Consider the following 23,794-nt stretch of genomic DNA (forward strand, 5'->3'; position numbering starts at 1 on the left):
CGAAGAGTCCAATTCCCGCAATGGCCGCAGCCGCTATGATCGGGGCTCCCCTGGGGGTTCGTTTTTGCTCTTCAGTGTTTTTATTTAGAAATCTTGCTGTTTCAGTTTTTATCTGATCGACTTCTTGTTTTGCCGATTGAACCTTGTTCTCGATTAGTTCCACCAGCCAGTTGAGGTTGAACGGGTCGGTGGTTGTGTTGAAGTTTGTTGAGAAATCGAGTGGGCACTCTATTGAGGGTGTTCGCCACTGCTCCGAGAGTTTGTCCAAAAGTTAACGAATCTCGCTTTTCAGCGTAAAGTTGTACTTTGGGAAGGGAACTAGAAATTGTACGTGCACAAATTTTTCGGCGAGCAATATTTTGCTTTCTTTGTGAAATATTATCCCCGATGAAAGCGCCTCCTCGTAAGCTGCGAGAACGTGACTGATTTGCAGAAATGCCAGAATGATTTTCATTTTTTCACATTTCGGATGAGAGTTGTTCATTTCGGTTGCGAGGATTTGGGAAAAAGCTACTGCGGTAGTTCAAAAATTACAGAGTAATTGACGTCATCGAGATCGAAATAAGCGTTTGTCTGCAATGTAAGAATCGCCGTGAGTTCTGCGGTCGACAGGTAACTATCATGCGCAAGTCGGCTACGGTGTATGCTATGATAATTATTACTAAAGGGTCTTCACAAGAAAAGACCGAGTAAACTTCTCCCGATATGTGGTCTACGTTAGGATCGCCGAAGCCAATTAGGTCAATGCTGTACGTCGTGTCAGAAAGCAAGCTGGAATTTTGAATAGTTTGCACGAGGTCTTGAAAGTTTTCGTGGTTCATTAAACTGATTGATATGATTGTGCTTGCAAGTGAGATTCTTGGTCCGTTGTCGTCAAGTTTCAATTTGTTTAATTCAAATTGTGGCTTCGTGTCGTTGTGTGGGCGTTGTGGTATTTATTTTCTGCGGTATAAACAAGATGTTTTGCTGTATTTTCTAAATTTGGTGATTTAATGTTTGCTAAGTTTCATGACCGAATACTTCATCTGGTCATGTTTGTTCACTAAAGGTTAGTTGTTATGGTCAAAGATGCGCTGAAGTGAACGAACATGTTTCTTTCGTAGATTTGTTAAATAAGTTTTCCTTTGAGTTAACAACGTAGGTAAAATGACGACTTTGTGTTATAATTGTATGACTGTATGAATTTAATAACTGGTGTCCCCACTACCGAAACGAGTGGGGGAGATGACCCCGTTCTCTGAACGGGCCAAGATCAAAATAGGGGTTAATTAATGCCCAAAATTTCATTTATTTTTCCCGAGGCCATTGTGCTTCGGCCATTTTTTTTAAGTTGTAGATCAGGTAATAACATTAATTTCTGTGTTTTAGCTTTTCTATTTCTGTTTTTCTCTTTGAGTGAGTAGCCCAGGTAGAGTGACCTTTTTATGTTAGCAATGAATGGATGTACGAATGTTTGTATGAATTTTTTTTTTTTTTTTTCAGTTGAAAATGTGTTTTGAAGTGCCTTTTGGCCGATTTACTGTTGTGTGCTGCCGCAATGGCAGTTATGTCGAGTTTGCGGGCCGGCGTAGCTGGGCCGAGTTGTCGTCGGCGTGCCCTCCAATTGTGGAAGAGACAACGGAAGAGGACTCGTGGTTCTGGGTATGTCTGTGGAGCGCCTTGTTGCTCTGTGGCCTCCTATGCTGTCTGCGGCTAGTTGTAGCATGCATTCTTTATGCAAGGAAGTAGATAGCTGTTTACTGATTTTGTGTTAGGAACTCTAGTCTGGACTTTTACTCTTGTTTTAGCTTTTTAATTTTAATGTTGTTTTAATTTTTAATTCATACTCATACTTTTTCGCAGTGTTTTCCATAAAATCAGTGATGAGTGCTCATGCGGTTTTTTTTTTTCGTTTTAGATACTCCGAGTTTGGGTAGGCTATGTCACGTATTGCTTAACTGTTGTCATCGCTTTCGTGAATAATTATGTATTTTAATTGATTCATTTATTTTGCGCAATGCTAGGAAATAAGTCTGCCTTTTTCGGATTCTTCTCGTTTTAAATGATTGGGAAATTTTTCAGTTGTGTTGAATGAAACGCAATGTTGAATCTTCAAGTTCGTCCGCGTCTAAGCGGAAGACCCGATCGGTTGCGGTGGACAGTCTTTCTGAGCTGCATTCCGTCGCTGAGTTTACGAAGAGCCTGCCTCAGGTGGTGAATTTGAGCTCTTATGATGGTCTCAATCGTGAGGAGCCTGCCATTCTACGCGACTTCGTGGCCGTGGAGTATGCAGATAAAAATCGAAGGGTGAGTGCGTAGTGTCTGGTTTCATTTGCAGTTACAGTAGTTGGGAGGCTTATATAAATATAATATATATTTTAGCGCTTTGTAAATGGTCTTGTGTATGCGGATCGTGCCATACGGACGTTTGACGTGTTAGATACTCGAGATGATGGCCCGCAGGGAGCCAAGATGTGGATGGGTCTTCAGCACAAAGATGTAGCAAAGAGGCCTACGTTTTTGAATTGTTGGGCGCCAGAGGGATCGCAAATCTCAGATCGAGCCTACGGGTATCTGATTGTCACTGAGGGTGAAAATTTCACCCGCTTCCACAGTGATTGTGACGAAACCCTAGATAGTTTGATCACGCTGTATGGCGCCGGCGAGAAGGTTTGGGTTTTGACCAAACCCGGTAATGTTGGCCGGAAGCTAGAAGATAAGGTGATCGATTGCACGGATTTGATGCAGCAGTTGATCGTTCACAAGAGTTCGGTGCTTTGTTGTATTCAACAAGTTGGTGATACCGTGTATCTTCCCTATGGGTGGCTTCATTGTGTTATTACCGTCAAGAATATTTCGGGGTGCTCATCTCTTTTATCAATCGGTTTACGTATCCCACGCCAGAGGTTTGAGAAGACGTGGAAAGTGATCTGTGACTCCATTCCATTTGATAAGAGGAGGGCAGTCAAATACGTTAAGTGCCCTCTTGTTAGCGATTTAGAGAAGAGAAAAAATTGACGCATAACTTGTTTATTTCTGTTCGAATTCGAAATGTAATTTCATGTTTTCAATTTATTACGGTTTTAACTTGTTTTCAAGAGCTGTAGGTGGGATCTGGTGGAGTGTTTAGTTTTCCCGATCTCAGTAAGTAGAGATCTCTTAGTGAGCCTCCCCCTGTAATCTTAATACATGGGTAATAATCTAATGATCACTGAGCCCAAAAAAATTGGTTCTTCGTTAGCTAAAATTTTTGGGGGGAGCAGAAACTTTTTATTCGTAATGCTTAAACATGGGCAACAGGTGGATTTTTCGAGATCTCGCGAAGTTGACTTCTCCTAGTGAGCCGACTTCCTGCCTGTTCCTCATTGGTCGTCTAATGATCACTGAGCCCAAAAAAATTGGTTCTTCGTTAGCTAAAATTTTTGGGGGGAGCAGAAACTTTTTATTCGTAATGCTTAAACATGGGCAACAGGTGGATTTTTCGAGATCTCGCGAAGTTGACTTCTCCTAGTGAGCCGACTTCCTGCCTGTTCCTCATTGGTCGTCTAATGATCACTGAGCCCAAAAAAATTGGTTCTTCGTTAGCTAAAATTTTTGGGGGGAGCAGAAACTTTTTATTCGTAATGCTTAAACATGGGCAACAGGTGGATTTTTCGAGATCTCGCGAAGTTGACTTCTCCTAGTGAGCCGACTTCCTGCCTGTTCCTCATTGGTCGTCTAATGATCACTGAGCCCAAAAAAATTGGTTCTTCGTTAGCTAAAATTTTTGGGGGGGCAGAAACTTTTTATTCGTAATGCTTAAACATGGGCAACAGGTGGATTTTTCGAGATCTCGCGAAGTTGACTTCTCCTAGTGAGCCGACTTCCTGCCTGTTCCTCATTGGTCGTCTAATGATCACTGAGCCCAAAAAAATTGGTTCTTCGTTAGCTAAAATTTTTGGGGGGAGCAGAAACTTTTTATTCGTAATGCTTAAACATGGGCAACAGGTGGATTTTTCGAGATCTCGCGAAGTTGACTTCTCCTAGTGAGCCGACTTCCTGCCTGTTCCTCATTGGTCGTCTAATGATCATTGTCAATGCCGGGAAGCTGTTTAAACATATATGAAGACTTTGATGTCACTTTTTCGGAAGATGTCGTAGATGATGTTAAAAACTGAGTGTTCTTGTAATTTGTCGAGTCCACATCCTATCTTGGGGAGTGCGATTTGTTTGATGCCCTGTTCGATTAGCTGTTTCTTCATGCAGCGTAGGCTGCGTGTGAGGTCATAATAGGACGGTTTTTTGAAATATTGCTTTTTTGTCACTAGATTGAATATTGTTTTGTTTTGAGAAGGCATATGCATTGATACTGAGGCCCCAACTTGCGGTGTTTCGATCGACTTCAACGTGGGCTGTAATGCTGGGTAGGCATCGCAAATTTGCTGTGCTATTCCCTTGCTCATCTGGAAATCACTCGAGACACAATGAGCGATGGAGCCTGGGAAGTGCATCAGGTCTCCGGTGCCAAACATGATATTTGTTTCTTGGATTGAATTCATCGAGTCTCTGCTGCTTCCGACTCCATCACTTGGCCTCCTTCCCTGTTTTGCTCGTTTAAGGCTGCTTTTTATGATGCTCTTCTTTTGTTCTCGTGGAGGGAATGATTCATTTGCCTCTTCTGCTTGTTGCCGTATTTTTTCCTGGTTTTCTTTCCGTTTAGATCTTGAGCTAAAGGCAACCGGAGCGACTTCGTGTCCATCTACTGTTCGCAGACCATATTTGCGAGGGTGCATCTCCCGAGGTGGTATCGGGTGGTATCGTACGTCGTTGCTGAATCCAGTTTGTCCATAAATCCTGTCACGTGCTATGGTTGCTGCTTTGCGTCTCGTTCGCGGTGGTTCTCGTACGTGTTGTTCCTCGGCAGGATCGTCGTGTCCTTGTCCTGGTTCTGGCGTTCCCGTTCCATCCATGTGAACTTCTTCGAGGGCCTCCTGTTGCTCATGCTGAGGTGGGTTGGTTGCTTCCAGTTCGAAGTCAGGTGGAGATAGCGATCGTGGTCGTGCGATTGGTACTAGTGGCGGAGCTGGTGGTGGCGGTCGCGGTGGTGCCATCACTGCTGCAGGGGGCGGTGGTGGCGGTGCTGGTGCTCGTGGTCCTCCAATTGGTATCGTCAATCTGATGGTCGTCGTGGCTGTTTGGGGCTTTCCGCTTTCGTTCTGCGGTTGCGCGTCTTCGAGCAGTCGAGGTAAGTAGTCATCAAACAGTCCTGGCTCGCTCCTGTATTTGCCCAGCGAAGGGTCGATCACAAATTGTTTTGGGTCTATTGGTTCGATGTCTTCTGGTGGGTGCTGTGGTTTGATTGGCCGCAGACGAATTCGGTGTACACACTGCGTATGGTTCGTTCCGACTTTCCGGACTATGTAGTTGCTGTTAGTAAGCACTTTCTCTACTCTGTACAACGGAAGCCAGACTTGCAGGGACTTATTTCTGTTGTCGGACTGACTGGTCAGCAGAGGGTTTAGGAGAAGGCAGAACGAGTGCATTTCTAGTGGTTGAGCTAGTGCTTTCTGGTCATAGTATCCTCTGTATCGATGGTACGATGCGACAAGATTGTCTTTAGTCTCTTTGAATTTTTCGAGCATTGCATCTTGTAATGCTGTCACAAAGTCTGCTTCTGCCGTCGCAATTTCCAAGGCTTTTGTCGAGAATCGAAGGTCAATGGGTTTCGTTGGTTCTCTTCCGTGGAAGATGGTGCTTGGGCAGCAGCCAATCGACGAATAGTATGAGGTATTATGTATGAAGGTTGCAAGTGGTACATATTTGTGCCAGTCTGACCATTGTGTGTCCGTGTTTAGTTTGAGGATCCGCTTCAATGCTCCATGGGATCTTTCTATTAATCCTATTGTTTGTGGATGTTTAAGCGTTGCATGGCCAATTTGGATATCTAGAAGACCTGTGAGTTCGTGGATTAATTTAGACGTAAACACACTTCCCAGGTCCGAGAGTATCTTTTTTGGCACGTAGCTGTGCATGAAAAACATCTTCGTCAGTTCTTTTGCTACCGTGTCAGCGCTTGCGTTTGTCATCGGTGCCGCGAACAGATATTTTGAAAAGACGTCAATTCCGGTGAGGACAAACTTGTAAACTGGTGACTTTATTGGTCCAACTATATCAATTTGCATCATGTCACCTGGGTAGGATTGTAGCGAAGAAATTGGTTGCAGTGGTGGTGTTTGATGTTTGCTAGACGCATTCTTTAATTGGGGACACGTCAGACAGTTTTTGACAGTGTTTACTAAGAATTCAGTAAATCCTGGAAAATAAAATCTCTTTCGGAATTCTTCAGTAGTTCTGGTCATACCTATGTGTCCTCCTGTCATCGAGTTATGAATTCTGAAGATTACTTCTTTCCACATATGTTTCGGCAGGCAAAATTGTTTGTGCTTTATTTTTCCGGTGTCGTCGTAGAAGTTGCGAAGCAGAACTTCGTCTTCGAGCTCAAGTCTATTAAACTGTTTGGCGTATTTCTTAAGACGACTATTCGCGTATGTCAGGTCTGCTATTTCGCCGGACTGCATCCACTTTTTGACTTCGTCAATGTCAGGGTCCTTCTCTTGTTCACGTTTTCTGTCAATAGGCTGGTTTTTGGAATCGAGTTCGACTGATGACTCCACTGGGTCTGGATAATCTATCGCGTTTATCGTTGGCCTCTTCAAGTGAACCAGTGCTTTGGGTTCGATTGATCCGTTATTGACACAATGTGTTCGTTTATCGAGGTATGCTTGATAGAGTCCTAGTTTCTGCAGGTTTGCTACTAGGGCTTCATCGATATCTTCGATTTCGGAGAATGCTTCTTCTAATGATTGAATCAAGTTCATGGACGCGTCTGGTACTCTTGCTGTCGATTCAATGTATATTTCACGTACTGGTATTTTATCAGTAAGTTTTAGTGAAAGAGAAGCAGACGGGTCTGTTTGCATTCGGGACAGGAAGTCTGCCGCGTAGTTAGCTGTTCCTGGTATGTGTGCGATGATTATGTTAAAAGATAACACTCGATCCAGGAAATTCCACACTGATGGGGGTATCGTTTTTGCTTGGAAAAACTGCGTCAAACTTCTATTATCGGTTAGTACGATCACTGGTTTGGCTGATCCCCAGATGTAGTGCGAGAAGTGGTCCAGTGCGAAATATAAGGCTAAGAATTCTTTGTAGTAGATTGAAAATTTCAACTGAGCTGTATTAAAGAGACGGGACCCAAATGAAACGGGTGCGTACGTCTTGGTTTCTTCGTTTTTCTCGTTTTTGACGTAGTCCTCGACCATTAGAACGAATCCAGTGCCGTGGTAGCTGGCATCGCAAAGTATGACATACTGCAGGCCCGGCTTGGGTAATCTGAGCGTCAAAGTGGTCGCTTGTATTAGATCTGATTTGAGAGTTTCTAGATTTTTATAGTGATCTTCTGTTATTTCGAAATCGATTTGCTTCTTTAACAGTTTGTAAAATGGTATTAGTTTTTCGCCAAGACTCGGCATGTAGTTCCTAAAAAACTGTACAAACCCAATGAGTCTTTTTACTTGTTTCACTGTTCTTGGCATTTTTATTTTGCGGAGAAATGTGGACATTTTCTCTTCTTCAGGTGTAACTCCTTGTGGTGTTACTACGTTTCCTAAAAATTTCATTCTTTGCGTTCCTATTTCGCATTTTTTTGGTGATAGTTTTAGACCTGATTTTCGGATGCATTCAAATATTTTCTTAAGTGTGGGGATTAGTTCCTGATAGTTATTCACTGCACTTCCTATATCATCCATGAATTGTGTACACATATCAGCTGCTAGGCAGGGGTCGAGGTAGTGTCGGATGAATGAACTGAATCCCGTGACAGATTTACTTAGACCTTGGGCTAGGCATTTGTAGGCGTACGTCCGCGACCCGAAGTTAAATGCCAAAAGTTGGACCGAAAGGTCATCTGCCATTTGTACACAATGATATGCTTGTGAACAGTCCAGTTTGGTAAACAAACTCTTTCCGGCAAAGTGATTCGATGCGTCGGTCATGTTTGATATTGGAAAGTTGCTGTTTATATAGTCAGTTTTGATTGAGTGATTGATCCGCCTGAGGTCAATCAACATCCGCAATTTTCCAGATGGCTTTCTATGTGCAAACAACGGACTACTGTATTTAGAGTGTGACAGTGTTGTTATTAGTCCAAAGTAGTGCATCAGAGCTAGTTCAATTGTCAGTTCATTCCTTAATTGGATCGGTGTGGGTGGTCCTTGAGTATACAGTGGGCGTTGATGTTCGGGTGTCAACTTGATTTTTAGATCGGAATTGTAGCCCACGTCGAATCTGTGTTTGGCGAATATATCCGCATATTCTATTAGCAAACATTCCACTTCTGACCTTTGATCATTTGTCAATACTGAGTTCGCCCACTGAAAATTACTCAAAAAGGTCATCCGGTCTTGAATGTTATTATTTGGTTCAATTTTCTCGAGACCTTGAAAATAAAGGATTTGGTCATAGATTTCCCTCTGGATACTAGGGAGTGATTCCGGGTTAGGGCACGTTTCAGGCGTCGGGAACCAAAATTTCTCGTATTCGGGCGGCGGTTTTTGTTCTGAAGCTAATGACGGGCTCGTTTTTTTTGAAATTATTTCGTTAATTCCGAGTTCGACATTATCCGGTTGATTCATTTTTGCTAATGCCAAAGTTTGCGGCTCGATCTGTACTAAATTTTCGTATTCGGTTAGCGTGAGGATCGAAAATTTCCCGATTTCGGTTTTGAAGGGCAACGTTAGGTTATGTTCCGTCATGTTAAATGCTGTGACATAAACGATGTTTTGTTTGTTGACTTCATTGATTGAAGAAGTTACTGCTAATTCGCACTTTTCTTCGAGTTCCTGTGATGGAACTACTATTCCCGTCGTTTTTGCCATGTCAGTCGTGACATCTTGCAATTGGCACTCGATTATGGCTGTTTGATGGGGTGCGATTACTCGTTTCTTAGTGAGCACCAATGGGAATTTTTTGACCCGGTTGGTGCGTCTAGGTGCATTGACGGGCTTAATTTCATTGATTTGAAGAGTCAAATCTGGAAAGTGAAGTAAGTTGTATTTTGGGCAGACGTGTATATGATGTTTTTTAAAGAAAGGGTTTCCCAGGATTGTTGAATTGGCCGAATTCAGCACTAGGAACGTTTCCGTAAAGTTCATATCTGCCATATGGAATTCAATAGTTACTTCAGTTTCGATTGAAACCAGTTGGCCTCCTGCCATTCGCACTTGCTTGAGGCTTGATGCTGCCGTTTTATAGGGTGCGAATAGTGTCTTTTCCTTCTTAATTTCGTCAAACGTTTGTTTCGAAATTACATTCGCACATGCCCCTGTGTCGATCAGTACTTTTCTTTGAAGGCTTGGCGCGAATTTTATTTTCATATAAGTTAGCACTGTTCCTTCATTTGGGATGACTGCGTATAGATCAATTCTTTCATTGTTGTGTACGTCTTGGGTATTTGATTTGCTTGATTTTCGATATTTGCGTGATTTTTGTGATTTGGATGATTTGACTGACTGACTCTGTGGCTGAATTAGTTTTTTGGTTCCATTTGGAACGGAAAGTTTTGTTGTTGTTGTTTTTGTCCGTCTTGCCTTTGCTTATGCCAGCACTGGCTCACTGTATGTCCGAACTTTCCGCAGTGATCGCAGAACTTAGGTCCGGATCTGACGGTTGAAGTATGAGATGCATCGGGATTTTGGGTATTTACATGCTGCATCATGTTTTGGGCGGGTTGTTGGGTAAACGTGGCGTTCTGATGTGGCGGCATAGTCATCACTGGTTGCTGCTGGTTTTGTTGACCCTGGGGGTACATCTGGTTTGGATGGAATTGGGCATTCTGTTGTGCTTGATGGTAGTTCTGGTTTTGTGGAAAATATGGGTTCAGTTGCATTCCAGGGATTTGTTGGGGAAGCTGGAACATTTGTGGAGGGTACTGCGTGTTTTGGAATCCGGGGAAACTTTGGTTTCCGTATCCCCAATCATTTCTCTGCTGTCCGTTCTTTTTTCCTTTACCAAATCTACCTCTTCTTTGATTGTATCCTTGTTGTCCATTTCCTTGGTACCCATTCCCTGGATTAGGGCCAGATGTATTATTTTGATTTGCGCCCTGTCCAGTCCATTGGCTTTGTGCATTATTTCCATGATTTTGTTGTTGCTGGGGTTGATTATTATTCCCACCAGTGTTTTGGCTATTCAGTTGAGGGCTCTGCTGCGTGTTTCCGTTACCATCTTGAGGTCGTGACTGGATCATCTTTCTTTGGTCCGATAGCTCACTGCGTACTTCATTGAGTTGTTTCTCAATCTGCTCTTGGGCTGTTGTTAGTTTTGACAACGCACTGATTAGGTTGTGAGAAACTGTATCTCCGATTTCATTGAAACTATCTTCTGGGTAATCCTCATTACGACAGACGTCTCTAATTGTCATTTGTTTGCGTGCCAGGTTGCAGAGCTCTTGTACTGTTGCCGCCGCTGGTTGTTCCATCATCTTCGAGCGAAGCCAGTTAGGCATGCTTTTAATGAATAGACGTTTAATCTGGTTGTTCCTATTATCGTTTTCGGCGTCAAGTCGTTCTTGGCGCTGTGCTGTCTCTCTGTGGAAACGCGCTGTGTCTGCAACAGCCGCAGCTCCTGCTAGCGTTGCATCGATTGGAGCAACAGCCGGTAAGTCCGGTGTCGGGTAGGCTCGCTGTGCTTTTTTGTGAGGTTAACCAGGTAGTCCTCTATTGAATCTCGCTTGATGTCAAACTTGGCTTGTTCAAGTTTCAAAACGTGTACCTCTTGCAGTTGAGGGTTGCAGAAATGGTCTCTTAGTGCCGCTAGACTGAGAGGTACATCTGCTCTCGTTAAAGCGGTAAGTGTCTGGTAAAATCGCAACGCGCTGTCTCGCAAGTGCAATTGTAGAAAGTTGGCTCGTTGATCGTTGGCGATTCCCGCTACTCCCACATATCCTTGGAAGAGCTGTTCAAATTGGGAGAAGTCTTCTGTGTCGCTTCCACCATACGGTTCGACTGAGATTTGAGCGTGCGCCATCTTATCTCAGTTAAATGATAGTCAATTCTGATTCAAAAATGATTTCAGATGAATCAGTCGCTATTTTATAGTGGAAATAATTATTGCCTAGTAGGTTCTTAAGTTTTAAGGACGTAATTATCGTCTCTGAGAAAATATATAGATAGCTCGTACTATGATTAGTTACGAGTCGGAGTTAATTAACTCTTGTTGCTATATTTTTAAACTTTCTACTTTTTAAGTTAATTTGTCTTGCGGCTTTAATATTATTCCACTATTTTTCTTTTTGAAATTTGGTTAGACTTTAAGCACTGGAAAGGTTTTCAGACGGTTCTCATGGATGATTTCAAATGACTAGTTTCAAATGAGCACTCATCAATTTTACTTTAAGCACCGAGAGTTTTAAGTTTTAACTAACTGTTTTTGTACACTGTATCACTTTCCTGGAGAAGTGTGGTAGTTGTCATCAACACAAAACAGTTGACGTTTCCTTTTGCCCCTTGCTGTCGTCTTTCACTGGCTGTAGTCAGTTTCTGTTTTTGCCCCGCTTTTCTGCTGTTTGAGCCAGTTACTGCCGTGATCTTGTTTCAGCTTGTGGCGTATGGAAGTCGTCTTGTGTTGGATGTCGTCTTGTTTTCACTCTCACTTTGCAATCAGCTTCAGCTTGTCTTGAAAGGTTGGTAACATCATCCCACTCATAGTCGCCATGTTATATGTCGTTACTGGCTATAATCGATTGATTTATGTTAAGGGACGTTTCGTATTCTAGAGCGTTGGAGTATGTACGAGTGTTGGATGTGCGGTCTAGGCTTGTGAATCTTCAACTCAGGGATGTGCTTTGTGATGTCAGTTTCAACCTTCTAAGGAACTGGCTTTCTGTTCAATTAAAAGTGAGTATTACTAGTTAAATTGTCTAATTTTGGCGAGCTCCTGATTATAATGGCTCTCTCAATATTACTGAACATTCATCAGTTTATTGTTTACATTAAGCAAATATCATCTAACACTTTCACATTGACTTTTAGAATAGCAATTGAATATTTAATATACTCCAATTATGGTAACTAGTTAAGAATGACTAACATAGGCGAGTAGCACTATGTTACAGAGCCCAGTGGTAGTACTGCAGTGCATCGAGAAAAGCAGCAGAACAAAACTAGTAGAGGGAGTTGGTATTCATATCAGACATGACAAAACAAAAAGTCGTCAAGGTAACATCTGACAATAACATTCAAAAACTTAGCGTACTTTTTAAAATCAAGCATTCATATTTATGCTTAAAACGTGTTTACTAGGAAAAGTCTGAAATCAAGAATACTCAAAGCTGCCTAATTTTCTCATATTGAACGGTGTGCTGAAGTCCTGAAAACATCAATATGAGACCACTATAGCGTAGTATACAAATCAGGGGATATTAGAGAAGGGCGAGAGAAACTACACCAATGAAAGGAGCGTGGTATGAGATTTATCATCCAAAATTGAAGCATCTATTCAAAAACATCTGCAAACGTTGGAAACCGGAAAACATGACAAAATGAATGGAACTTTTGTGAAATTTCATGAGGTACTTCAAGTTAATTTCATAAAGTCTTACCAGAAAAATTGTCAAACTACTTATAACAGAAGCATTGGATGACGAATCGATAACGCAGCAGTTAACAAGAGATACCCGAGACGAAAAAGTGTCAGAAAAATACAACGAAAGCTCCAGGGAAAAATAAACATCAAGCAAGTTTAGTGAAAAAATTATTGATTTAGCGAACAAAAAAATTTTATCACGAGAAAAGTCAACTTTTATCACAAGAAAAGACGCTAAAAATACAGCAGAGTTAATTTTCCGTTTATAAGTTAAACTTGTCAGAGGGAACCATCAGCAATCAAAAAATGATATTTTGGATGCAGAAGTTGAAAAACTCAATATATCTTTAAGCACTGAAGGCGAAAAATTAGTTAAGACCATTACAGTCAATCTTTTTGATACCCATGTTATACTTAATATAAAGTTAAGAGCTCAGTTTAGAGTTTTATATAATAGACTGGCATAAATTGTTGACATAAATGACAATGCACAATATGGGTTCCGAAGCAAACGTGGAACAACAAATTCGTCCTTTGGTCAATTGAAGAAATTCTTTTTTTTTGTGGAATCCTCAATCAAATGAAACAATGTATATTCTTGGACGTCCACAGAGCTTTTGATACTGAAAACCGCAACCTACTTTTGAACAAACGTTACTCTTATGGGTGGGCTACGATGGCCAGTGTATGAAATTATTAAATCTTATTTGTCACATACAGCTTACTGTATTTTTTACATCGTAATGAGGCAAACACCCAGCCAGTCAAATTTGGTGAACCACAAGCATCTATATTAGGTCATCTTTAACTCATTGTCTTCAATAATAATAATATTAAATGTGACAATGACCAGTCAAAGTTAGTTTTGTACGCTGATGATACTGCAGTACAGTATCGACTGTAGAAGAGAAAAAGAAGAAAAAGCCATCAAAAGCTCTGAACCAAATAACGATGAACACAGACAAAAAAGCAATGTTCTTCTCAAAAAAAACACAATGAAAAGTAGAACAGAAAATAAAAGTAATAAGCGCATAAAAAAATTTAGAAATCTTGAAGTTTACCTGATAAAAGATTTGGTAAGGAAAAATATATAAACGAGGTTCAGAAGAAAAAAAAACAGATTATGCGAATTTTTTATCAGCTTAAAACCTGTAAAAAATCGAAAATGTCGAAAAAATGAAAATAAGTAATGGTAGTTTTGAAACAAAAACATGTCAAGACACTAGAATGTGAAATAAGCTTCGAAAGACAATGGACCAAGCGGTAAAAAAAGACGAAACCCTTTAAATACCATGTCAGAAAACCTTTAAGTAAAAAAATCAAATAGACTAAAGAAATATGTAAATTATTTCTTAAGTCCCCATCCACCTCAAAACACATAAACGCCAAAAAAAATTTTGCTTGTCAAATGAAACGATATGAGGCCACGAAGCCGATCAAAAAAGGCCGAAACTTATTAAGCCCAAAGGAAAAACGAAAAAAAATTGAAGACAAGAAGTTATTAGGTCCGCCTCGCGCTCAAAACCCAGACACGCATACACGAACTCTTTTCGCTCAGCAAAACACGCAATACGTGGCCAATCAGCCGATATAACAGGCGGAAACCTATCAAAACGAAAAAAAAAGAAAAAAAAATGTTGTCATGAAAAACTTGAACTATAATTTGTATGGAGACTTTTAGCATTGTGTGCGATCCAGAGGTGAGCATGAAAAAATATATTTTCGTTGAAGCGACTCGAAACTAGATCACTAATACAATAAAAAATAGGTCGAACTCATATTGTCAGAATGAAATTTCAGAGCAAAAAATAAATTATACGAATTCAATGCTAGTAAAATTGCAAACAGCAGAAGTGAATCAGAACACTAAAAGCAATTATGATGTAAAAAAAACTAAGAATAAACAATTCTACGATTGGCAACTCAGCCGAAAAAATATAAGCAGACAATCATTAGCCGACAAATTTTTGAACCGGAATATTTGAACCGGAATAAAAAATAGGTCCTGTCAGATTCGAAACCAGGACCTTTGCCATCCCAGACGCATTCAAAACCTCCAGACTAAAAAGCCGGAGAAGCAACAAAAATCGAATTCATTAAAAACTGAACCTTAAGTTACCATTTCTAATTTTACTTTTCTACGAGCAAAAATATTTACGGGGAAAAAGTCTAGTACCCGATTGCAACACCCTTGAACATCGCAAGGGTAAAAAACAAATCAACTGTAAAAGGGTACAAAACATAAGTTGAACCAATTGTAAAATAGGGCGTAGCTATTTATACTGCTACTATTAAAAGCAAAAAAATTCATTGAAAATAATATAAAGCATTTAATAAAAAATTATAATTTCAAGAACCGATGCGGTCAATAAAACAAATTAGAAATCAAAAACGACTTTATACGGTAAAGGAACTCCACTTTATGTACGACTGAAATTATTAGAACAAGCGTTGAGAACAAAATACCCCCCAGAATTTTAAAATAAGTTTATCAATTACGCTAAAATTACTAATATCAAGACAGGGAGACTGAAAACTCAACAACTCGTCTTTGATAAGCATTCAAAATATTAACTTTGGTGTAGGATGAAAAGGCTTTTCAATTGTATGTCCTCCTAGCTTAGATTTCTTATGTATTTTTTACATATTGCTAGAAATACCGAATTCGACAGGTCCATCCACATGTTTTTAGAGAATTACATTTTGGGCAAAAAATAATTAACGGAATTTTAAAATATTCCAAGCTATGCCTCAATTTTTTGATCGATTCAAAGTAATGAATTTAAAAAAACATCAATTATGCTTAAAAATTCCTATTAAAAGTTATAATACTTAAATGAACCCAATGACATCTTGAAGAAGAATAGAGAATCTGGTTTGTGTAACACATTATACAAGTCGGAGTGTATAAAATTTGAAAGATTTCAGAAAACTTAAACTCGTTTATGCGAAAGTTTAAAATGCTAGACGCCTGAAAATAGAAAATTTTTGTCTATTGGCGATCTACCAAAATGATCGGCGTTTTGTAAAAAGAATATAAAAAAAAGTGATGAAATGTTAGATAGGTTTTAAAAACAATTTATTATGATTACTTTATGAATTGATTATAAGCTTAACTTGACCCAGAGTACACTTAAATTACTATAGCCACACTGATTCAATCAATTCATGCTAAATTAAAAAACAAAAACACAGACAAAACAACTTTTTTTCAGAACTTAATTATATAACAAATAGTCTAAGCGTAAGAGTTCACATCATCGAGAATTCGTTCAACCCTCCTTCGCTTTAGTCTATTGAGAGGGTCTTTTAGGTTCATGTCCTCTTCTTTGGCAGGCAGCAGACACTCCAGCTTCACGGAGGCTAAAGCGGTTGGCTGTGTTGTGATCAAATGGGCCACATCCTCTGCTCTGTAGTGGTGGTATTTACTCTTCATAGCCTTCAGTCTGTTGCGTGCCTCTGCCGCTTTCAGCTGACCAATCAAAATCTCCTGCTTTTCTCGCTCTGTTAAAAAAAGACTGGCATTAACTATGCGCTTCCTTCTTAATTGCTCACTAAATGAACATAATCAACAGACAGTTGGAAAAGAGTCAAGAAACAGAAAAAAAATGTTACGTTTTGGAAAAACCTCAACATATCAATTTCAAAGTAGAAAATTCATGGCCTTTGAATATCAAGAAAATTTTATAATTGACACTTTTTGACACAGAGGCGAAGCGGTGCTTCGCACCACTTGCGATACAACAAAAATGGAACAGCACCTAGCCCAAAAAAAAATAGGACGCAAGCTTAGTCGGAAAAAAATGATCAACAAAATGATATAAAAAATTGGATACATTTAAGAAAAACTACTAAGAAACACGACTGCCAGCGCAAAATAAGCATTAACAATTAAAGTCATTGAGCGGACACAGATCAGGCAAAACATGGGTAGACGACTGTTGAGCCAAAAAAAATCAAAATTGAGCCAAAACAAAATTCCTAAGTGTTACGCCCCTCTACCCTTTCGTAAGCATAAAAGCAATTCAAAAAACTTTGGTGCTTCTTACGACAAACTATGAGCCAACTAAACAGATATGCATCATCCGAAACCATTAAAGCCGAAAAAACCTTAAAGTGAAAAAAAGGCAGAAAATAAGCAAAAAAAAAAGAAACTAATAACAACAGTTGATTTACAGCCAACAATGAAAACTTGAATGGAACGGCCATTTAGAATACAGACAATTGCAAAAACAATCCGTTGACAAGCATTCTGTCCTGTTGCTGTCAGAAGAGTCGTGCTAACTGATTCACTGATTTTGTTGAGCTAGTTGTTCACCCAAAAAAGTCTATATTCCGGTTTGACAACGCTTGTTAATCGCAAACGTAATAAAACGAACTCAATTTGAGAAAACTGGATCAATATGTACAAAATTTGTAACATTGGATTTCTGAAAACTAAATTCCACGTTCGAAATTAGACTTTGATCACGTTTTTCGCGACCTTAACACTTTCGTAGTCAGAGAGCGCAACTTCAAAAAATCATCCCGACCTCTATAAGATTCTGAACTGCGTTCATCGACTCTTAATTATAAAAAACCTGCACACCAAAAGATTCAGATAGGTAAATTATAGGTAAATAATGATAATAGAAGAGGTCGATAACCAGATTTCGAAAACTATCACAAATTCACATAAGCTTAGCGTGGAGAATTTTTTGTTGTTGCATATAACTTGAAAAAGTCCAAAACAAGAAACATGCAAACTGGCAGTAAACACAAAACTAGAAAAAAGGTGGAAAAATATGTGTTAAATATTAATAAATATCTTTGCTTGTTTTTCAGCACAACTTCGACTTTACCAAATACTAACAGGAACCTCATATCTGCTGGATGAGAACAAAGAGAAAAGTAAAGAAACTTGCCCAAATCAATTGGTTCTTTTCCTTTGGTGGCCATTTTCTTCTGCTTGTAGGTCTCTCTGATTCGCTTCAGAGTCGCCTCCTGAGCGTCTAACACATCCTTCGGGGGTTCCTCATAGGCCAAATACTTTCCCCTCTGCACCGCCGGCAGATTTCTCAGCTGTTGTGGGGTCAACTGTTTCCAGTTATGGGCTCTGAAGGGTTCTTCTTCGTCGGCCATTCAGTACCAATTATTATTCTCTTTCTTTCTTCGCGATAAGATAAACAAGCTAACTAATGTCTATCATGACAAACTGAACACGTACAGAAGGCAATGAATTTTTAACAACGTCAGTAGCGTAGACGGTTTTCATTTAGACGCAAACAAAATTACTACATGGTTGCTTAAAAACCAATGTATTTAAATTCATTTATTCACGTGCATCGCTTTTGAGACTATTGTTTGCTTTTTCAAGTAGAACGACCAAATTGAAACATGGATAGATAATAAAGGTAAAAAACACTGAAGATGTTCATATTCCCAGTGTCATAATTAGCAAAAAGATACCAAAATAAGCAAAACTTTTACTAGCTCCGCTTGGGTAAAAAAAGTTGTATATCAATTTAAAAAATTAAATTTGGATTCAGACACGCAGAAAGCTTTCAAATAAGGTAGACGGGGAAATGCTTTTAGGGCACTGAAAAAGCAACACGACTATATTATTTCATTACCTGTTCAGCGGCAGCAATGAGCGAGTTGCGCTGTCTGGTCGACGATGAGGTGTTGCGACTTTGAGCCCTGAAACTACTGTTGGTCATGTTCAAAGACTCGTTCGGCGAGAGTGGCGACCTCGAAACTGATTGGTTAGGGACTGATCCAGCATTTGCATAAGATTGGTTCATTCTTCCACTTGGGGAGGTGTTCGACAGGGAAGATGTCGACATATTATTCAAAGGCGAGGCTGAATTCTGACTGTTATTCAGAAAGGACAGTTGAGAACTATTCTGAGAAGTGGTCAAACGCACACAGCTAAAACTTGTACTGAGCGGATCATTCTTTCGCTCTGAACACGTCAGACTCAGATTCAACTTTTCCACTGGACTTCTAGCGCTGAAAAATGAGCCACTTGTTGGTTTGTCTTGTTTCGCAGCAAACAAAGGTTTGTTTCGAAAAATAAGATAACATAGCAGACACATGAGTGAACTAGCAGAGAAAAGAAGACCTATGCACCACACAAATAAACTTCTCGCCTCTCTCCAATGAAGGAACAATTGAGAAGGGCACAGATAGAATTCCAGGAACGAGAGAGCGGCGAGGGTGGACTGGATGTAGAAGGACTTCAAGTTCATTGCAGCACTTCGACGCCATTTCAGCTGTTGCTCTCTCACCAAAAACGAATTCTCGCTCCTGTGGGAACCAATCGATGTATTGCTCAGTCGGTCTCCACCGGAGCTAGCAGAATGATAATACATACTGTTATTCATATCTGAAAGACACACCACCCTCATATATCAACAATCACATGAAGAGCATAGTTGTACAGAGTTTCACATTTAGCAACACTACTGTTAGCATCAGTGTTGAATGGAACCAGAGTTTAAGTACAGCTACTCGTCACAGACAGGAATCAAATTCATGCTGTTATTACAGAATAGAACAGGATAGCAAAACTAACACATGTACTAAAATGAAAAAAAAACAACACTTTCCATATAAAACTGAGTGGCTCTGACAAGAAATATATCAAAGCCAACAATATTTATTTCTCTCTTATGAAGTTGAGCTGAAAACTCTATTCAATAATAACAGCGATTCATTGTCATAGACTCTATTGCATAAACTCACGAATTTGACAGAGAAAATTAGCGCAGTTTTGGAAATGGTACTTTGAATGAAAGTTAGAAAAAGAGTCGAACCATTTAGAAAATCCTATCTACGAGAACCAACCCCACAAAAAATAAACGGATGATACGTCGAAAATGCAGAAAAATTCAAAATTGGAAAACAAACGAGAACCCATCCGGATTCGACTTCCAAGCCTCGATCGTCTCAGGCATGCGAGTTTCATCTAGCCAAACATGCGCCGAATGGTGCTATCAGTTTAAATGACTTCAAAACAAGTTGCAGCAAGTGGGAACAATTCAGCCCGGTTGCAATAGTCTCCCATTGGAGTAGCCTGGCAAATGGCGAGAGTAAAAAGTACCTAAAGTTAAAATCCTTACCAATCGCAAGGATGAAGAAACGAGGCGAGTATATAATCATTTCAATATAGCCGAAAAGCAACGCCAAAAGTAATGAAAAAGATAATTTCTACCTCTCGGTCGGTTGTAAGGTAGAAATTGAGATTAAAACACAGAGGCGAAGCTTCGCTTCGCAAATACAATCGAGAACACGACAAAAAAGCAGCTCTATAAAGTGCAAGTGAAAGTACAAATGAGCCTCGAATAAGTAAAAATGCTGCTACGTCTCGGGTTCGAACATGCGACTTAGAGGTAAAGAGTCTCACACTTTAACCACTCAGCCACAGAAGGGTAATACTTAATAGCCAAACACGAGTCACAAACAAAGCAGAGAATTAATGCTATGCAATTTCCAATGCTACAGTGAAATTTCCAAATAAGTGTGCCAGTCGGTCATATTTGGAAGTTTGACCTTGAGAGAAGCAAAAAGCACTTAATTTTGGAGTGAAATTTAATTTTTCAAAATTTCGAATGGAACCTGTCATGCACGATTTTCTCGCGATAACTGAAAATCAGAAAAGAGAAGTCAGAACGATAGAGTGACAATCGCGGGAAAGTTGCTAGAAAAATCAGTGGGAAATTGCTATTCGCAATTTCAGTAGCAATAATAATCGAGAGTAGAGCTGTCCCATCTAAAACAGAGACGAGAGCATTCCCACGAACTGGATTGTTGTGATTGGAGTACTATTATCAACTGGACCAGAGTGAACCTTCAGTGGAAAGGTGGACAGCTAGAGTGTCCCAATGGTTCACGAGAACTTACAGTCCAGAGTAAAAACTTGTTCTTGTTATTAAAACTGACTAACATTAAACTCATTTTAGTTACTTTATTGATTCTTGAGTTGCTCACCGACTTATTTACTTCCTGGTTCTTGAGCGTGCTACAATGTGAGTACAAATTTAAATTTCTAGAGTGTGTTTTACAATTGTTATGTTGAGGTAAGGCGAGTTTTAGGTTGATCCATCTGAAATGGATCAAAGTTCCACTGTCTAATAAAAAATAACTTAACGGATTGTTCCGACCCGGTTTTTAATGGCGTTCATGTATTTTGGGTATCTAGAGACCTAAGTATGGGGACGTTTCTAATTCTAGAGTGGGGGGATATTTTAGTAGTAGCCTTTAAGCTGTAACGGGTCGTAGTCTCATGTCACAAGCGAACCGAATTGGCTCCGACTGATTTGAGGTACAAAAACACAAGAGATAGTGTCCCTGACTCTTGAGCCAATGGTTATAGGGCCTATTTTTCTTAAGCCTCATGTGTGACTGCAGTAGACGAATGTTACAAAGTGAACACTTTATTTGCGAGTAGGTTAGAAAAAAGAAGCTTCGTAAGAACACACAAAGTGACGCTAGTATACATACAGAAACAGACTTGAATCTACAAGGAAAAAATCGGATGATGATTTGCTGCGATCAATAAATAAATCCAGCGTAACTGATTTAAAAATTTCAGACTTTTTTCTTAGCTCAATTCTTAGTTCAACGAAAACTTTTACAATATCATTTAAAAATTCCAATTTCGATAACTTGAACATTTTCAGCAATAATATTAGGATGGATGCTACATTTGCAATTGCTGGTAGTAACCTGAGCTCACCCCACCAATGCGTCAAAATTTCAAATAGGTTTTTTTTTAAATTGAACACTTCAAATTTTTGAAAAAACAAAAACGTTATATCTAGGAAAAAAAATGCATTGAGTAGTCATATTTGGAGTCCAGATATAAATTTCCTTAAGAGCACCTTCTCAGTACCCGACCAGTGTTGAGAATTTCAAACTTTGTTACGTTTTTTCAGATTAAGGATTTCGAAAAGTTTTCAAAAATCATGAGTAGTATGCATATAGTACATCATGATCTTTGTTGTCAAACATGCATGACCAGTAGGTAAATATTATAATTTTCACCATGTATTATATGACAACCAAAGGTCACCATGTAAAAATCCTAACTGTCACAATGTATTATTTTATCCCTAATAGTTCCCATGTAATAATACTAATTGTCACCATGTATTAAGTTTTAACTTATAGTCCCCATAAAATCTGCAATGGTTTCTATTTGCAATTTTCACCAAGTAAATTATGAATTTAACTTGAAAATCATAGTGTAAAAAATTTACAGTTGTCACTGCAGCTTGGCTAAATATGGATTGCGCTATCTGCACTCTTTCAACCTTTCCTTCCTTGCTGACAGACATTTTGGACAAAAAAATTAATTAGTACGCAATAATTTATAAATTGAAATGTATATAAAATTAAACCATATTAAGTAAAAATTAATAAATGAGAAATCATATGAGTCATGAAACGTTTCAAAACATCATCACTAACGTATACAAAATCCGAAGCGTCACCATTAAAGTTTGTACTGAAAACCAAAAAAGCAATATAAATACAAAAAGAACCACAAAATGTAGAGTTTGAGTTTTGCATTGGAACTCCTGTCATCAGTTCTATGACTTGATTGAAATTCTTGTTAATCCTTGGATAGATGTTGCTGTATTTAAAGAAAGGGAGACCGAGAGGATCTGCAAAGTAAAACAATTTTTTTCGGAGGCATATCAGAGTCTAATTTAATAAGTTGAGTCATGTACGTTGAAAAAGGTTTAACAGGTCAGCATAGGGATTTCTACAGCAAGTGAAACAGCAATTAGATAATGTATAGATTTCAATATCACTAGCTCCTTATTAGTATTACCGCAAGCATTATAAAACTGTGGTGTCATCAGCAAATGGAACAACTTTTGAATTAGTCCATACATACGGCATATCAATGATATATTAGAAGAAAAAAAAAATTTCCCAAAACCTGAGCCTTTCCTAAAAAAATTTTGTGACATTTTCTTCGAAATCCATAGCAGTGCAATTTTTTCCACAGAATGATAAGATCAATTGAGTCAAAAACTCTCTCAACGTCTATGAACAGGCGTTTCCAAAAAATTTTATCAATTGAATTTTTCATGAACTCTGAAACGAAACAAATCATGAACTCATGATCTTTTTGGTTGAAACCTAAATTGCTCTAGTTTTAAAATGTAACCTTTTTATTGAACGACATTAGTCGTTTGTATACATTTTTTTTTCAATTTTTGAAGAGCTTGGCAGGCTTATGGTTCTATAATTGTTGATATCAAAAAATTTCACATTTCGGTATAGCCATGTCATTCGCCAGTTTAAGACTGAGTAAATACGCCTTAATCTAAACATTCATTTAAAAAATTAGCAAGAGGCTGACGTGTTACAGATGCCGAATCGTTATTAATGCCATTGGCCAGAACTATTTGCACTTTTTCATTTCTTAATTTAATCTACAACTTATTGTTCATTTATGGGTGATAAAGCACACTTTCTAAGTTCTTGGGAAGAAAATTTTTTGCTCAAATTTTCTCCGATGTTAGAGAAACAACAATTAAAGGCATCCACACACACTTCTCTTGTTAACTGTTCATCCTTACAAAATTTATAATATACCTCGAAACTTTTTTTGGCAATTTGACTTTTTCAGCAGAAAAAAAAAATTTTATAAGGTTTTTGTTGCAATTCTTCACTCTTTATACCTTTTATGATCATACAAGAACCCAGTCTTAACCCAACATTTCAGTTTTCTATCCCGTATTTTCATCTGATTTTTGATATTTTATGAAACCAATTATTTCTGTTCTTTTAGTTTCTTGAGAGCACAACTCGTTTAAATTATTAATTAGAATTTCAGCATTTTTTTCTATACAATTTCTAGAGTGTACGTAGTGTAGTTCATGATACAAAAGAACAAATAGTTCAAAATATTACCAGTGGTGCCCAAATTTCGCAAATTTTGTCCAGAAATTGAGTCATGCTCTTTTAGCTCATTTTTGATGTATAATAGAAAAAAGCATTCCATAATGATCACTCATGGTGCAATGCAACGTATAAGTATCAAGCAGTGGAACAGTCGGCGAATTTCCCGATAAAATCGTTCATGTTTTTTCTCAGCTGTGTTTTTGATATCCTGAACAGCTTTAGTGCTTTTAACTACAACAATTTTAAAATGACCAGTGTTTTCATGTCTCGGAAAAACCTTTGCTTGACCATT

General features: G+C 38.9%; 3 protein-coding genes across 4 annotated transcripts in view; all 3 read right to left on the reverse strand.

Moving 5' to 3' along the window:
- The window catches only part of LOC134838896 (transmembrane protein 209-like), a 30,606-nt gene extending 11,618 nt beyond the window's left edge, over window positions 1-18,988 (reverse strand). Inside the window, exon 1 of the mRNA XM_063854201.1 lies at window positions 18,213-18,988. Coding sequence (XP_063710271.1) covers window positions 18,213-18,965 — 753 coding nt within the window. The 5' untranslated portion in view covers window positions 18,966-18,988. The remainder of the gene's footprint in view (window positions 1-18,212) is intronic.
- Window positions 1-23,794, reverse strand: part of LOC134840661 (DNA polymerase epsilon subunit 3-like) — a 138,480-nt gene that overhangs the window by 17,710 nt on the left and 96,976 nt on the right. The window contains exon 1 of one of the 2 annotated variants that reach the window (XM_063856629.1): window positions 22,294-22,305. The exons of the other annotated variant lie outside the window; for it this stretch is intronic. The gene's annotated coding sequence lies outside the window, so the exon portion shown is untranslated. Of the gene's footprint in view, window positions 1-22,293; window positions 22,306-23,794 lie in introns of those variants that run through there. 2 annotated transcript variants of the gene reach the window in all.
- On the reverse strand, window positions 15,762-17,967 carry LOC134840663 (protein LKAAEAR1-like). The gene is made up of 2 exons (XM_063856632.1): window positions 17,505-17,967; window positions 15,762-16,104 (listed from the first exon to the last, which is right to left on the reverse strand). Exons 1-2 carry the CDS (start codon window positions 17,719-17,721, stop codon window positions 15,839-15,841), a joined length of 483 nt encoding a protein of 160 aa, XP_063712702.1. The 5' UTR covers window positions 17,722-17,967; the 3' UTR covers window positions 15,762-15,838.

Source organism: Symsagittifera roscoffensis, chromosome 2 (genome assembly GCF_963678635.1).
Source record: "Symsagittifera roscoffensis chromosome 2, txSymRosc1.1, whole genome shotgun sequence".
NCBI classification, from domain to species: Eukaryota; Metazoa; Xenacoelomorpha; order Acoela; family Convolutidae; genus Symsagittifera; species Symsagittifera roscoffensis.

Coding starts and splice junctions, on each gene's coding strand:
- LOC134840663 (XM_063856632.1), bottom strand. CDS start 17,721: ATGGCCGACGAAGAAGAACCCTTCAGAGCCCATAACTGGAAACAGTTG. Junction 16,105..17,504: donor AAAAGAACCAATTGATTTGG/GCAAGTTTCTTT, acceptor TTTTTTTAACAG/AGCGAGAAAAGCAGGAGATT.